This window comes from Triticum aestivum, chromosome 4A, assembly GCF_018294505.1.
Source record: "Triticum aestivum cultivar Chinese Spring chromosome 4A, IWGSC CS RefSeq v2.1, whole genome shotgun sequence".
NCBI lineage: Eukaryota > Viridiplantae > Streptophyta > Magnoliopsida > Poales > Poaceae > Triticum > Triticum aestivum.
In genome coordinates, this window is record NC_057803.1 from 667,331,509 (window position 1) to 667,347,607 (window position 16,099).

At 46.1% G+C, this 16,099-nt stretch overlaps 3 protein-coding genes across 17 annotated transcripts; 2 read left to right on the top strand and 1 right to left on the bottom strand.

Moving 5' to 3' along the window:
- Nucleotides 1–2,859: 2,859 nt before the first annotated feature.
- LOC123087977 (aspartic proteinase CDR1-like) lies at nucleotides 2,860–4,518 on the top strand. The gene has a single exon (XM_044510096.1). It carries the CDS (start codon nucleotides 2,900–2,902, stop codon nucleotides 4,316–4,318), a length of 1,419 nt encoding a protein of 472 aa, XP_044366031.1. The 5' UTR covers nucleotides 2,860–2,899; the 3' UTR covers nucleotides 4,319–4,518.
- Nucleotides 4,519–5,063: 545 nt separating this feature from the next.
- Nucleotides 5,064–11,653, bottom strand: LOC123087979 (B3 domain-containing protein LOC_Os12g40090). 15 transcript variants are annotated; one of them, XM_044510108.1, is made up of 7 exons: nucleotides 11,089–11,653; nucleotides 10,000–10,247; nucleotides 9,462–9,738; nucleotides 9,266–9,388; nucleotides 9,142–9,178; nucleotides 6,261–6,431; nucleotides 5,064–5,482 (listed from the first exon to the last, which is right to left on the bottom strand). In XM_044510108.1, the coding sequence occupies exons 1-4, from the start codon at nucleotides 11,327–11,329 to the stop codon at nucleotides 9,384–9,386; spliced, it is 771 nt and encodes a 256-aa protein (XP_044366043.1). In that variant the 5' UTR covers nucleotides 11,330–11,653; the 3' UTR covers nucleotides 5,064–5,482; nucleotides 6,261–6,431; nucleotides 9,142–9,178; nucleotides 9,266–9,383. The 15 variants fall into 15 exon arrangements, with proteins under 15 accessions (XP_044366043.1, XP_044366042.1, XP_044366041.1 ...); XM_044510107.1 differs by having other exon boundaries at nucleotides 9,125–9,178; XM_044510106.1 differs by having other exon boundaries at nucleotides 9,114–9,178.
- Nucleotides 11,654–14,601: 2,948 nt separating this feature from the next.
- On the top strand, nucleotides 14,602–15,063 carry LOC123082992 (chymotrypsin inhibitor WCI-like). Its single transcript, XM_044505159.1, has one exon. The coding sequence runs from the start codon at nucleotides 14,681–14,683 to the stop codon at nucleotides 14,945–14,947; it is 267 nt and encodes an 88-aa protein (XP_044361094.1). The 5' UTR covers nucleotides 14,602–14,680; the 3' UTR covers nucleotides 14,948–15,063.
- The last annotated feature ends 1,036 nt before the right edge of the window (nucleotides 15,064–16,099 follow it).

A 16,099-nucleotide genomic window follows, 5' to 3' on the forward strand; every position in this document is an offset into this window, starting at 1 on the left:
ACATGTGTTGTCATTTGATGAACGAGATCACATTATTAGGAGAATGATGTGATGGACATGACCCATCCATTAGCTTAGCATTATGATCGTGTTAGTTTCATTGCTACTTCTTTCTTCATGACTTATACAAGTTCCTCAGACTATGAGATTATGCAACTCCCGAATACCGGAGGAACACTTTGTGTGCTACCAAACGTCACAACGTAAATGGGTGATTATAAAGGTGCTCTACAGGTGTCTCCGAAGGTGTTTGTTGAGTTGGCAGAGATCAAGATTAGGATTTGTCACTCCGTATTTCGGAGAGGTGTCTCTAGGCCCTCTCGGTAATACTCATCACTATAAGCCTTGCAAGCATTGTGACTAATGAGTTAGTTGCGAGATGAAGTATTACGCAATGAGTAAAGAGACTTGCCGGTAATGAGATTGAACTAGGTATGATGATACCGACGACCTTATCTCGGGCAAGTAACATACCGATGACAAAGGGAACAACGTATGTTGTTATGCGGTTTGACTGATAAAGACCTTCGTAGAATATGTAGGAACCAATATGAGCATCCAGGTTCCGCTATTGGTTATTGATTGGAGACGTGTCTCGGTCATGTCTACATAGTTCTCGAACTCATAGGGTCCGCACGTTTAACGTTCGATGACGATTGGTATTTTGAGTTTATGTGATATGATGTACCGAAGGTTATTTGGTGTCCCGGATGTGATCACGGACATGACGAGGAGTCTCGAAATGGTCGAGACATAAAGATTGGTATATTGGACGACTATGTTCAGACACCGGAAGTGTTCCGGAGAAGTTTCGGATAAAACTGGAGTGCCAGAGGGTTATCGGAAACCCCGGTGGAACTAATGGGCCTCGATGGGCCTTACTGGAAAGAGAGAGGGGCGGCCAGGGCAGGCCACGCGCCCCCTCCCCCTTGAGTCCGAATAGGACAAGGAAGGGGGGCCACCTTTCCTTCCCCCTCTCCCTCTCCTTCCTTCTTCCTCTCTCCCTTTAGGTGGAAACCTACTAGGACTTGGAGTCCTAGTAGGATTCCCCTCTTGGGGGCGCGCCAAGGAGGGCCGGCCAGCCTCCCCCCTTGCTCCTTTATATACGTGGGCAGGGGGGCACCCTAGAACACACAAGTTGATTGTTTAGCTGCGCCGTAACTTCATCATCACCGTCACCACGCCGTCGTGCTGACGAAACTCTCCCTCGACCTCAGCTGGATCTAGAGTTCGTGGGACGTCATCGAGCTGAACGTGTGCAGATCGCGGAGGTGCCGTACCTTCGGTGCTAGGATCGGTCGGATCGTGAAGACGTACGACTACATCAACCGCGTTGTCATAACGCTTCCGCTTTCGGTCTATGAGGGTACGTAGACAACACTCTCCCCTCTCGTTGCTATGCATCACCTAGATAGATCTTGCGTGATCGTAGGAATTTTTTTAAAATTACCGCGTTCCCCAACAGTACAGACGTGGCATGAGGCACACATGGATTTCAAACAACTTGAGGGTCTTTTCCGTAAAAATCAACTGCCATGTGAGGGCTATGCTTGGACAGGATTGTACGTGTGACTGGAGATGTTACATATTTATGTATCCGGGTACCATATTGGAGCATTTCTCAACTTTGAGGGTGGTTGTTATACGCGCCGTTAAGTTAAAAGGACTGAACTTACAATTTTTTCACAATTTACCGTAAGCCCATCTGTTAGCGATTTCAGGTCCAATTTAGCTCTCAAGAAAGAGGCACATAGAGAATCGGAATTATCAAGGAGACGCCATGCTTGTTGAGCAGGTAATGCTAGAGGTGAACAATGAATATCCCGGAATCTCATACCTCCTTAATGTTTTGGAACAGGCATCTTTCACCAAGCCATCCAATGCATCTTTTTATGATTGTCCTCGTCTCCCCACCAAAATTGCGGCATCGCGTCAATGATTTCTTTGCAAAAAAAATTTAGGAATTTTAAAGACGGACATGGCATAGATGGGGATAACTTGTACAACAGATTTGAGCAAAATTCCCTTTCCTCCAGCGGGCAACAATTTTTCTGAGAAGTGATGGGATGGAACGACTGAGATGTAGAACAAAAAGAATCTTAATAAGAAGAAAATAAATGTCTGTTTAGCGTTGTCGTTTCTCAAAGATTTGTCGTTGCTAGCATTTTTGCTGGGTGGTAATGTTATCGACTGAAGTTCCTTGGCAAGGGGATGACAAACGAATGCATTTTGCTGATTTTTTTTTTTTGAATTGTTTGAATTGCTTATCACATGTGTCACGTGGTCATTTAGCTGGCAATTTAGTTGCAACGTGAGATCAGTGGCAGCTTTTATAAGAAAGTATCCTTCTCTGAAGCAATTGTGACTGTTTTGAAGAAAATGCCACGTGTCTTTGAAGAAACAAAAACGTTTGCAAATGTCATCCCTCCAAGCGAACGTTCGCTGGCAAATGGGGTCCATTGCCGGGTAGCTGGTGACAAGTATACGGCCAATCAATCACTTCTTGGAAGTAGCCACTCGCCATCTTTTAGCACGAATTAATTACAAAATCTTGAGTTTCACGCACAAGATGATCTCCTCCTCCTCTCCAGCTCTCCAATACGTAGAATCTACCCCTAATTCCATGCGTGGTGCAGAAGGTAATTAATTGCGTATAGTTACGCAGCGGGCTGGCAAATACTCCCTCTCTCCGAAAATATTTGTCGAAGGAATGGATGTATCTAGACATATTCTAGTTTTAGATACATTCATTTTTATGCTTTCCTTCGACAAATATTTCCGAACGGAGGGAGTACTTAGGGAAACTCCCCTATTTATACTTCTTTCTCTACCCTACATAGCAACAGCAGCCGCAACCAATCCTTGCTAGTACCAGTAGTTGAGTTCCAGTAGGTCGCAAATGGCTGAGACGACGAGGGTATCTCGCGCTCTCCTGCTCGTCGGCGTCGTCCTCACGGCTCAGCTGTGCGCTTGCACGGCGTACGGCGGCGATGGGTTCAGCGTGGAGTTCATCCACCGCGACTCCGTCGGGTCGCCGTTCCACGACCCCTCGCTCACCGCGTACGGCCGCGTGGCCAAGGCGCTCGCGCGCTCCTACGCCCGCGCCGACGCACCGTCGGCCCACGGCGTCGTGTCCGAGATCACCTCCACGCCGTTCGAGTACCTGATGGCCTTGAACGTGGGCACGCCGCCCACCCGTCTGCTCGCCATCGCCGACACCGGAAGCGACCTCGTCTGGCTCAATTGCAGCAAGAAGGGGCCCCACGGTCCTGGCCCGGCGTTCGCCGGTGACGCGCCCTCGCCCCCACCCCCGCCGGGCGTCGTGTTCGACCCTTCCAAGTCCAAGACGTACAGCCCCGTGGGCTGCGACTCCGGCGCGTGCCGCGAGCTCCATGAAACCGTCTGCGTCGACTCCAAGTGCGCCTACTTCTACGGCTATGGCGGGGGCTCCACTACGAGCGGCCTCCTCTCCACCGAGACCTTCACCTTCGCCGACGACGCCCCAGGCACCCGCGGCGAGCGGACGACGCGCGTGCCCAACGTCAACTTCGGCTGCGGCACGACCTTTGTCGGCAAGTTCATCGGGGACGGCCTCGTCGGCCTCGGCAACACCAACCTCTCCCTCGTCACGCAGCTCGGCGCGCACGCCTCGCTCGGCCGGAGGTTCTCCTACTGCCTCGTGCCCTACTCCGTCAATGTCTCCTCCGTGCTCAACTTGGGCGCCCGCGCCACCGTGACGGAGCCGGGCGCGGCGACGACGCCGCTGATCCCGTCCAGAGTGAAGTCCTACTACACCATCGGCCTCCTGTCCGTCAAGGTGGGCAACGCAACCTACGCGGCGCCGCAGCAGTCCCCCGCCATCGTCGACTCCGGCACAACGCTGACGTTCCTCAGCAAGGCGCTGCTAGACCCACTGGTGAAGGAGCTGGCCGGTCGGATCAAGCTCCCGAAGGCCCCGCCGCCGGCGGACCTTCAGCTCCCGCTGTGCTACAACATCACCGGGCTAAAGGAGGGGCAGATCGCGGCGAAGATCCCTGACGTGAAGCTGGGGCTGGGCGGCGGTGCGGCAGTGACGCTCAAGGCGTTGAACACGTTCGCGGTGGTGCAGAAGGACACCTTGTGCTTGGCGATTGCGCCGTCGGCTCGGTCGTCGTTGATCGGGAACGTGGCGCAGCAGAACATGCACGTCGGGTACGACCTCGACAAGGGCACCGTCACCTTCGCGGCAGCCGACTGCGCGAGATCCTACTCTGCCACCGTCCCCGGCCCATGCCCACGCCCACGCACCCGCCCCAGCCACCTCCGGCTCTCTGTGTAGACGTGTAGCCACAAATCTGATCACCATGGTACGCATGCATCAAAGCATTCTTCTCCCGTGCTCAGTTGAGTTAATAAAAGCTCTTTTTTTTTATCGGATTTCTTTTGTTTGTGGGCTGGTCCAAACTCGTCCGTGGACAATGAAAAGTCTGGTGCTCATTTTGTTGAGTTAATAAAAGCGCTTTTTATCGGATTTGTTTTATTTGCGGGCTGGTCCAAACTCGTCCGCGGACAATGAGAAGTCTGATGCTCATTTTGAGTTAGTAAAAGCGCTTTTTAACGGGAATTTTTTTTTTGTTTGCAGGCTGGTCCAAACTCAGCCGTGGACAATGATGTGAAAGCCAGATATCCAATCCTGTTCCTAAAACCGTCCATCCTTTTTTTTAAGAGACAAGTTCACCTTCAAACCTGAACTAACCACTCAATTTGATTTATAACCTTTATCTTCGAAATTGATCCAAACCTCAATTAACCTGAATGTTCAAAAATCAACCCCGTTCTTGGTTTGGGCCGGTCAACGGGTTTTAACCACGCTGCCAATCAACTGGGCAGTGCCAATTCACCTTTGAAAAACTAGATGACCCGTTGCGTCAATGGCGCAAAGGGCGAGAGCAAGCCAAGTATTGAAAGAGTACACATAAAAATATTTAAAGACAGATTGAAACATATGAAAATAAAAAATTGTTACTGGCAATGCCATGATTTTCTCTAACAAGTGTAAACATATATAAATAGTCTTTTGAAAATATTAGTAGAACGGCAGTTTTTTTTTTGCGGGTGAGAAGGGCAGTTGATTACATATATAGAACAAGTGATCACAAGCTTGACAGTAATGAGGCCTAAAGTGTACATGCAGTATCATACACAAATGGAAATCTAAAGGCTATACATATCTTGCTTAGAGCAACGCCAAAAAGGCAAAGATACTGGATCGCTTGATACGAAACAAAAGATGGCTCTGTTGGTTACCATACTATCTTGTGTAGTCTTCAAGCGCTGCTCTGACTTCATGCCAATATAGTGTAGCCTCTCCGTCACTTCTTCAATGCTTGGATTAGCTACTACTTTAGTTCTTTCGATAAAACATTTTTTACACCAGTAGCAGCACCCCTAAGATTAGCAAGCTTCCAGCAAAAGGATCACATGAGAATCACATATCTGTATCCTATATGAAGAGAAACAGAAACACAACAAGATGACATAAATAAATAGAGGTATCAAAACTGTAATTGCTATAAGAACAGAAGCTTGATTGCATAGGGTTTCTTATTACTGTTTTGTTTTATGATTCCAGTTTCCATGGTGTTAGTAAGTGCATAGCAGCAACGCCGGCTAGTTAAGATCCCTATGACAGAGTCAAGCTAATCATTGGGAACCATGCAAGAGAAAAAAAGAATAAAGAGGACGGTAAATCCAATAGAAATACTAAGAGTAGTTGAAACACAAGAATTTATGGTAAGTTGGTGTGACCACCCGGTCATCATCTTTCACTTGCCAAACAAGGACACATGCGTGTGGAAGACCCCTCTTTTTGAACTCTGGTGTAGAGAACTGGAAAACAGGAGGGTAAATGAAAAACATGAAAAATAAGAAACGTGGGTAAGAAAAACAAAAAAAGGAGAGAAAATGCACTGGGCATGGTACCCGGAACTACAGTCCCAAACATATTTCTGGTCTTGATCTTCTGTAGGTACTCAAGCAGTTTCATGTGATATACTCGAACAGTAATATCAGCCCTATTGACTATTTTTTGCCCGCGTTCAAGACTCCCATTATTTCAGGCCACTTTGGATTACACGTGAAGGTTGTGATTATATCAGGCGAGGCTTGGACATGGGAAATAGTCATCGCGGCGTGGAAGTTTTCAGTTATACAGCGACGCCCACCGGTATAGGATAACGGCATAATATTTTTCTTATGGACCTCGGCTTCATCAAGCTTACCAAGTCCAACAGCGTCAACAACAAGCTGGAGCTTTTTAGCGCTCATATCGTCCGGAAGCTTTTCAGAAAGGACCTTGATTGAGTAGTGAGAAGATCAGAAGGTAGTAAATCACCACAGTCCGCGTAGCAGCAACCAAATAACAAGATGAAGATGATAGGGCAGCAAGGAACCTGTGGTAAATGGAGGCACATGAATATTGTACATGCAGAAATAGCTGAAATGAAACAGGTTTTGCTATCTCAGGCACAACAGATACTGTAGTTGCTCAACATAATCTAATAAGCAAGAACAGAGTGGGATATAAACTTATTATGTTTTCTTTTTGCTTAGGCAAGAACAGACGTGAATATGACTAAAAACTGTTGTTTTTTCTATGTATGCGGAGGCAAAACCAAAGCAAGGTAAATAATAAGCTTTTGAAACTATATTTTTGGCTGCTGATAAGTGAAACCTGTGTATTTCTTTGTACCAAGCACACAAGTAAGACCAGAAAGAAAATAAAGGAAGAGGATCTTAGCAGGCCTTTTACAAAAACAAATCGACCTTCTCTGTGTTGAACATTAAATTCAGCTGGCAATTCTTGGCTTTGATTTCCAGGTGAGTCCCTATCGATATGCAAAGAAGGCGAGAAAGAACCTAGAATATTAACTGCAGCAGGGAATTAACAGGAAGAAACATGATGTTTGCCTTCAGAGGTAAACCGATGAAGGAGAAGGGCTTTTAGGTTAGCTAGCCCAGCAGTAAATAGAAGATATACGGAGGCGCACACAGTGTAACAGCAACGACAAGACATAGTTTAAACAGCATGGCTGAGCGGCATTTATAGTGAGTAGAGATTGTCATAAGGAAGGAGATAAGGCAGAAAGGGCCAAAGGCAATATTTACAATGATGGTTTGTTCGACAGGATAGAAGGCGTCCTGATTACGAACCGCATCAGCTGAATTCCCTATAGTATCACGGCTCAAGTACTCTCTCTCACTGGTAGGCACTAAAGATAGAACACACTCGTTTATTTTTTCAGCTACTTCGTTTGTTGGTGTTAGAATTGCTCTTTCTTTTAGATAATCAACGTCAGAATACCTAGTAGGAACATTTTTGTATACAGCCTGAAGACAGGAAATTAATGAACAACAACAAAATTCAGACAAACAAGCAGAAGCATTAAAGCAGTGCACAGGAGCATTAAAGCATATATTATGTTCAACATTGTGGAAATTGTGCATAAGGCCTAAAGACTGAATCAAATCAGCATTATTGGTCAACTCCTACTATTGGTATATTTTAAATTTTTCCGGTACATCTGGTCTCAGTATATACTAAAAGAACTGGTTCAAATAACTCCATATGAGCATTCTAGATCATCAAACCTTTTGAAATTTCTTTCTTGTCACATCTTTAATGACCAAGATCGAAGAAAAATAGACTGCACACAAACCATAGCAACAGCCAAAACTTAGTTTGGATCAGACAAATTATATTGAATGTTACGTGAGTTAGACTGACGAATAGAGATATGCTGAGAAAATGTTGAACCAAACCACGGACATCAAGACCATTTTTCTGAATAAAAAAGGGCAGCTATAATTGTCTGTGTTAAACAGAAACAATAATAGCTCAAATAAGCCGAGAAATAACATAAAACTCTTGGGGTAGCTCGTCCAAATGAAACTAAATTTCAACCATCGTTATTCAATTTCAAAGAAAACAGTGCATATTCAGTTACAAGTGGACTCGGCATGCATTGACTGAAAAATATAGAGTGAGCAAACAGCTGCTCTGCAGATCCTAGGATTTCAAGGAGCCGGTGGATTGCCGAACCGGTCCTTAGTTGTAATAGAATCAAAGCGAGACCAAATTAAACCATTGCCTCCATATAGTAAGTAGTACAGGATGGGGAAATCAGACATTATCCATAGCATCTAGATTCACCAATAGCTCAACCGACAAAGGATTTGCACAAAAACATAATCGAAGTGAAACCAAATGGAAAGACATTTTATTGAAAGCAGTAACACACACGGAATATCCGATTTCAGAGTAACAAACACTACTATAAACACCCAGGCACTGGCATGTTATCCTTTTAACATAGCTAGACCATACAGCTTCAAGCACGAAGAACTTAAGGCTAGAATGTAGCAGAAAATATGATTCAAGCACCTAAGAATAGCTTCATAATCCACTGAGCCACAACCCACGACAGTAAGACAAAGAACTAAGGTAGGAACTAACCCCAATAGGCACAAGTCTGCATCATATTTTGACCTGGTGTAGCAATCCCTACAATTAATTAGGCATGTGATTCACCAACTAATCCTTAAGCCAATGAACCACACAGGGACTAACCATAATGGCCACAAATCTATGTCATGCTTTAACCTAATGTAATCCAACAATTCCTGAAGGGAAAGACCTAAAACTGTACTAGCGCAAACCAACAGTCAGATCGGCGAAATATCTTAAACTAATAGAATCCAACAATAGACAGTTAAGAAAGGCAACAAAAAACTGTCACGAATCTCAGCATGCGACCGAGCCTCCCGCAAAGCAACAAGAAACCCGGGGATCCAAGCAGATCCCCTAATCCATCCAAAGAAATCCAAACATATCCAGGCTTGTGCATCCAATTTTTTTACTCGGATTCAAACAGATAACGCAGCTAAAAAAATACAATTACTTCACAAACATGGCATTGCAGATAACTAATTATACCTTAATTCATCCAAATATATAATCTACAGGGAAATTCATCCAAAAATATAATCTACAGGTAAATTCATCCAAAAATATAATCTACAGGGATTTTTTTTCACAATTACTTCACGAACATGGCTAGAAGATGAATGTTTACCTTAGAAGTACCTGAATAAATTACGAACCTTACTGCTAGATGTTGGAAGTGCCAATGGCATACTCCTGCAAGAACGGATCACATCAGCTAAACATACATGGGTATACCTACTGGAAAGGAGAGGGAGGAAGGGACAGGTGACGGAGAGGAACCTGGAGGTGCAGGGGCACAAATCCTGCCTGGCCCTTCTCCTCCATCAAGGTCGCTGATGGACCGGTCAACGCCCCACAGGCTGCTGCTGCCCTTCCAGCTGCCGCCACTTGCCCATATCTACACTGCATATAACATGCCAAAATATGCAGTGCACGTCTCACACTGCAGGAACATAGCCCACTAAGGCAAACCGACCTTCGGACTTCTTCCTCCTAACAACATGGACGGTCATCGTCGTCCTGGCTTTCTTCTCATTCCTCGCGCCTTTGATCAGCTCGAAGACGCAGATATCCCCCTTGTGCAGTTTGTTGTTGCTGACGAACTTAGCCCAGGGTTGGCCCCTGAAGCCTCTGCTGGAGCTCCCCTGGTGGTAGTAGCTGACATGCCACCTCTCTTCTCTGTTTGGCCTGAGCAGCACAACCTCATGTGATCTCATGTGGAGATGTTCATCTACAAATTCACTGGGGATGACCTGCACAAGGCACAAGGAGAAATTAATGTTAGTTCCTAAATATAAGTCTTTTTAGAGCTTTCACTATAGACTACATACGAATGTATATAGACATATTTTAGAGTGTAGATTCACTCATTTTGCTCCGTATGTATGTAGTTCATATTGGAATCTCTAAAAAGACTTATATTTAGGAATGAATGGAGTACATGCCAGAGTTGACAAAGAATTACACAAGCTTGCTGGAAGTGTGTTAGATCGTTTTGATCAGTTTAAACTGACCAGAAAGTTGTCCTTGCGTTGCAGATGGGACCTCAGCAGAACCGTCATGAATGCTGGATTGCCCGGTTGGATTGAAGCCAGCCCGATTATTTCATGTTTTTCGTCGTCGAGTAGTCTGTTCGCGGCCCTTGAGTAGCAGTAGTAGAAGTCAGCACATGTGTCATCATCACTCTCCTCTTCCGCAGTTTCCTCATGCTTAACATCACATGATCTGCTACAGTTTGGTGATCCAGGAAGAAGCTCTTTCCCTGAAACAATGTGTACATGAGCTTAAATTTAGCATTTGGAAAAACCAGCAAAAGATAAATGTTGATCATGTGCATAGTTACATGGATCTGTGTTAGCTGACTACACCAAGATCTCAAGAAAGGGATATATTCAGAGATATCATCTCATGTGTTAGTCGAACCACATAATGTCTTACTTGGTTTGGTCCTGCTACTGAATTTCCTTAAAGTGGAGACATTCTGATGGGACTCAATCAACTGAGACGGCACACTTGTATCATCATAATCGTCGTATTGCTCAACCTGTTGACCCACCATACCATCAAGATGTTTGCGCATACCAGCGCCAGCAAAGAGAGAAGACAGTTTCTCGCAGCCGGTCGCATCGAAGATGAGGACTTTAAAAGAGGAGTTGCCGCTGAATGTGAAGATCAGGAGGTCATTCTCCTGCAGTTCATGAGTCTTGACAAAAGATCAGGAGGTCATTCTCCTGCAGTTCATGAGCCTTGACAAAATCTCCCCATCCTGAACTGAAGAACAGGTCATTGGCAACCTTGGTAACACACACATGCCATGGTTCACCGCTTGATGCTTTCAGGTCAAATCCCTGTGGGCTCTGCATCTGCCTGATGAAATTGCTCGCAAACTTGTCCGGTATGCGCTAAGATGGAGAAGCATAAATTGTACAAATAACTCACATGGTTTTTAAGGGAATATTACAGTCCTTTGAGAGAGGTGCATCGATGCATCTTCTATGGATAAACTAACAAAACAGTAAGACTTGTTTATGATCTCGACAAAACATACATGGGTATACCTACTGGAAAGGAGAGGGAGGAAGGGATAGGTGACGGAGAGGAACCTGAAGGTGCAGGGGCACGAATCCTGCCTGGCCCTTCTCCTCCGTCAAGGTCGCTGCTGGACCGGTCGACGCCCCTCAGTCTGCTGCTGCCCTTCCAGCTGCCGCCATGCCCGCCAGATCCCTTCTCCTCCATCAAGGTCGCTGCCCGACCGGTCGGCCGCCACGCCCGCCAGACCCCCGCTGGCCGCCACCATCGCCTGCATCCAGGCCGCCAACAGCAGCTCGACCATGGTTTGGGCATCCTCCTTCACTCCATAGGCGTCGTCCTCCGCCGCGAGGAGGAGGAGGCGGGGGAGCCCGTCCCGCGCGAACCCAGAGCAGGCAGTGGAGATCGGGTTCGCCCGCGAAGCGCGTGGCCACGACGGCCTGCGCGCGAGCGATGGGACGGCGAGGAGGAGGAAGAGGCGACGTGGTGGAGGAGCAGCAGTCGTCGGCGTGGGCTCCTAGGGCGCAGAAGGAGGAGGTGGGAGGGAGCGCGGCGCCGGATGAGGGAGGGAGGAGCGAGGGGCGTGGGGGCTGTGGATCGGGGCTTGGGGCTAGGTTCACACTTTCTCCCGCTTGTGCCTTCGAAGTAAGAGTATCGATCACATAGACACACATTAATCGGTATTTTGTCTCTTGAAGAGTTTAAATAGCTATGCCTACAAGTTGTAAGAAATCCAAAGCAATAGTAATATGGTGAAAACGAGCATAAAAGTAAAATACCAAAATGGAACTTAGTAACAAGGAACGTAAAGTAGGAATGTGAAATCAATTAGACTATACCATTCCCAGGGAGTCTGGATTCCCCGCTACCTTGTATCTATGTGCCTAAACGCAATGCTACGTCGAATTAATAAGCCACTTTACATATTTCTATTTGTGGGCAGAGCTGGTACAGATATATGCATACACGCGACAACCCCGTATCACATACGCCACCACCGTTCTTCCCCATTGTGGTTACCAAATGCTGAAAAAGGTCCCTGTGGACACAACCTATAGGTGGTCTCTGTTTACCATCTGCTGCAACGATCCGGGACTAAGGGAGATAGGCCCTATCATGTACCTGCCTCCGCGACCAGCCGATTCGCCAACAGTAATAACCTTCCATCCAAAATTAGCTTATGTTGGATGGTCGACTTCAGTCAACATCAAGAAAACTATTAACATAAACATGCAAAGAGGATATTAAATCCTAGTACCAAATGATCTATTACACACTAGGGTTCCTCCATATCCCCAAGAACTATAAGGACTACTCACACGTCAAGGGCACAAAAAGGGTCGAGTGAATCATAATGAACGAGGTGATTCCACACAAGTAACACAAGATTTAATCCAATAACTAATGCATTGCAAATGGATGGGGTGGGATGATGATGATGATATGGGTGATGATGATGAAGCCCTTCTCAATGCAAAGTAGCGGTAGCGAAATCTTGGATCAGTCCCCCTTCGGAAGCCTCCGGAGGCTAGGTTCTCTCTTCTGGATGTGTTTTCTCTCCCCATGTGTCTTTGATCCCCAATCCTATTCCACGGGGTGGAAGTAATAGACGATGGTGTGGCTATGACACCTCATACAACCGCCCATACGAGCGGGCACGCTCGTATGGAAGACCGTCTTTTACTCGGAGGCACCGCAGGGACTCCTCCTTTAATCCCCTTACTTTATTCTTTTATGGTAGTTGATTATCATATAAAATAATGTGATTCCACCACACCTGAACTAGTTTGTCTGGCATGAAGTCATCGCCAGAATCGTAATCATCATCGGCGCCCTTTGATGATGCAACATTCTTACCTGATCTACTACTCGTTTGCATCACCATTGGATTTGTTTTGAGCTCGTTTACTTGGCATGCTGTCATCCTCTTCGGCGTTCACTTTCGTAGAGCTTGCGCCACCCCAAGCTGATGCACATGGCCCTTGAACCTGTCATGAACTCATTTTCGTGCCATGAAGTCACCATCATCGTCCTTCAATTTCTTAGAGCTCACGACTCCCTTAGTTGTTGATCAACACTCTGTCCCGATCCACTACTTTTTGAGCTTGTGTCACCCGTGGATAATCCGCCCACAGTTTCTTCATCCACTCAAAGTTAAAGTTCTCCTTGTTCAACAAATTTGCGTATTCAGGGTTACACTGGACATTATAAATAGTAACAAGAACAAAATTAGAACTACAATACTAACGGCTAACTAGATGGAATTTGAAGCATTATCTTAATGTGGTCCTTGTATTGCTTCTGAGGAAAAAAAATGGATGGTCGGGAAGAACAAGTAACTCATAAATGTGTGAGTTCAGCAATCATGTCCCACCTTCGACGCAACCTCGAAATTTCTTGTCGAATTTCCTCTCAGTCCTTTCCGAGAGCTTCTCAGGGGGCCTGGGTTTATAAGAACACTTGCCCAACTCCATCAGGTGGCTCTAACTACTAACTAATTCATCAAAAGGGACACCTGGACCCCCCCCCCCCCAATTACCCATCTTCATTTTTCGGCACTGGACAAAAGCAAATGTGACATTGAAGTAAAACGGTGTGAGGGGTCACCAAACATGACTGAAGAAATCGCTAAGGAATGTTGTAGAACACAGCACGCACGAGAAGGGTTTATAGAATGAGCGAGGCAAGAGAAGGGCTAGAGAGGGATGGTGTGAAGAAAAAGCGCAGGAGAGGTGATGGAAGGAAGAAAAAGCACAGGGAAGGTGATGGTGGAAAGGAAAAGTGAGGGAGAGGAATGGTAGGAAGGGAAAGGAAGTGAGAGGAACGGAAGGGAAAGGGCGTGAGAGGGAATGAGGAAGGGCGATAAGCAGGAAAAAAACTTTTCATCCATGACAAAAAAGAAGAGCAACTCTTGGTTCTCCCTATGAACGACATGCAACTTCATTCGGCAGTTACGCGTAGAGGTGGGCCTAGAAGCCCTCTTCGGCCTAAGAGGGGCGTAAGAGATGATTTTCGACCCGAGCTTCCACGAAGAGTCCATATTCGGCCCCTGTACACGGATGATAACTGGCTCTTTGGCCTGGCCGCAAACAAAGATCACCTACTCTTCGGCCCACACGCGGCCGGCGGGGTCATAGAAATGCAATTTCTGAGATCGATACTTTAGTTTTGAGCCTCGCAAAAAAAAGGATACTATAGTTTTGAGATTTCGTAAAAAATAAATAAAATATATATACTTTTGAGGCAATGGCTTGGAGAAGCTCTACGCCTAGTTCAATTTGCTTGCCTTGTCTGTTAATGTCCTAACAGAACTACTTTCATTTACCTCCAAATTCTGTTCTTGGAAAAGCTAAGACTAGAAGGGCGAAACCACTTCTCTCCCTCACGCAATGCCCAACTTGCATTTCCCTCCAAAATCTTCTCAAACAAATTAATCAATTGTGCGGTAGTTCATCATGATCACATAACACGCAACACATCTGTCATCGTGTCAGCTAAATTCTGTTCCAACAGATTAATGAATTGCTCACCAGTTTATCATCATCATCATCATCATCATCATCACATAACCCATAACACATCCGTCATCTTGTCAGCCAAATTCCGTTCAAACAAACTAATCAACTGCGCTCCAGTTCATCACCATAATCGCAGACCTGCGGCTTCATGCCGCTGCTCCCCATCCAAGTGATGAAGGATCAGTGCTGCCAGGAGCTGGCCGCCATCTCGTGGAACTGCCGCTGCGAGGGGCTGCGCGTCTTCATCGACCGGGCGTTCCCTCCCAGCCAAAGCCAAGGCGGTGGCCCCCCGCAGCCGCCGCTGGCACCTAGGTGCCCGACGGAGGTGAAGAGGGACTTCGCCAGAACGCTCGCCCTGCCGGGGCAGTGCAACCTGCCCACCATCCATGGCGGCCCCTACTGCGTCTTCCCATGAACGCTGGCTTGTGCATGAAAACATCGTGTGAATGAATAAGCAGCATGGCACATCCGTGGATGGGTGACATGCTGACATGCATAAGTGCGCAATAAAGACTTGAAGTTTCGTTTCCAGTCTTATTTTTCTTAAGGATGCTTGGTGATTTTCCAACTTCATTGGAGCTAGCTAGGCCTCATCTCATATTAGTTACTCCCTCCATTCTGATTTACTCGTCGTGGTTTTAGTTCAAATTTGAACTAAAACCACGACGAGTAAATCGGAACGGAGGGAGTACAAGTCACGACTCGTGAGCCTCGGATGCCTTGTTCCTCCACTCGTTTGCCATGTTTGAAGCCAAGATTATTAGTTGATTTTTGTAGGCCACCCATGTCCACCAGTTCAGCTGCACGAACCATGCACGTCTTGAGTCGCCAAGAATCTCTTCTCTGAAAAAGGAATGCAAAATAACTTATCCGAATTCTGTTTCACCAAGCATTTGTATTGACACAATGGAGATCTCATAAATCTGTGGCACCTGCGAGATACTCCATACCCAAAGACGGAGCGGAAACGCGGACTAAGCGTAGCTTAGATGGTAGGTTCCTTATAATGGAACCAACCCACGATGATTCAAGTCCTAACTTGTCACCGGTGGACGCATTCGATGTGCGTTCAATGGGAGGAGATATTCCCGTCAACTACGAAGTCATCTGTAGATACTTCGTCAATGTCAAGATGATGTGTCGACTCAGTATCTCGAAGGTGCTCACTGGCTCTGTTCCATGTGAGAAAAAGCACACGCAGCGATGTACTAACCGAGACGACTGTGTTTGACATGTTTTGCGCACAAGAGTGATTTTTCTTCCGGTAGGGGATATCTCATGCATAGATCCATCGTTTGTGGTTGATCTGAGATTCGTGCTACTGTTTTTGTTGTTATCAAAATGTATCTTCTTTCAGAATGTTTCGTTCTGTGTTTCCCTGTTTCAAAGTGTATCACCATGTTCCCCGCAAAAAAAAAAGTGTATCACCATGTTTCATTGTATAACAACAAAAATAATACACTTTTTCGGATCAGATTTACTGATATACTATGATACACAATGAAACGAGAGAGAAAACTTAACACTCAATATGTCCCATAATACATCGCACGTCAATTTTTGTGGA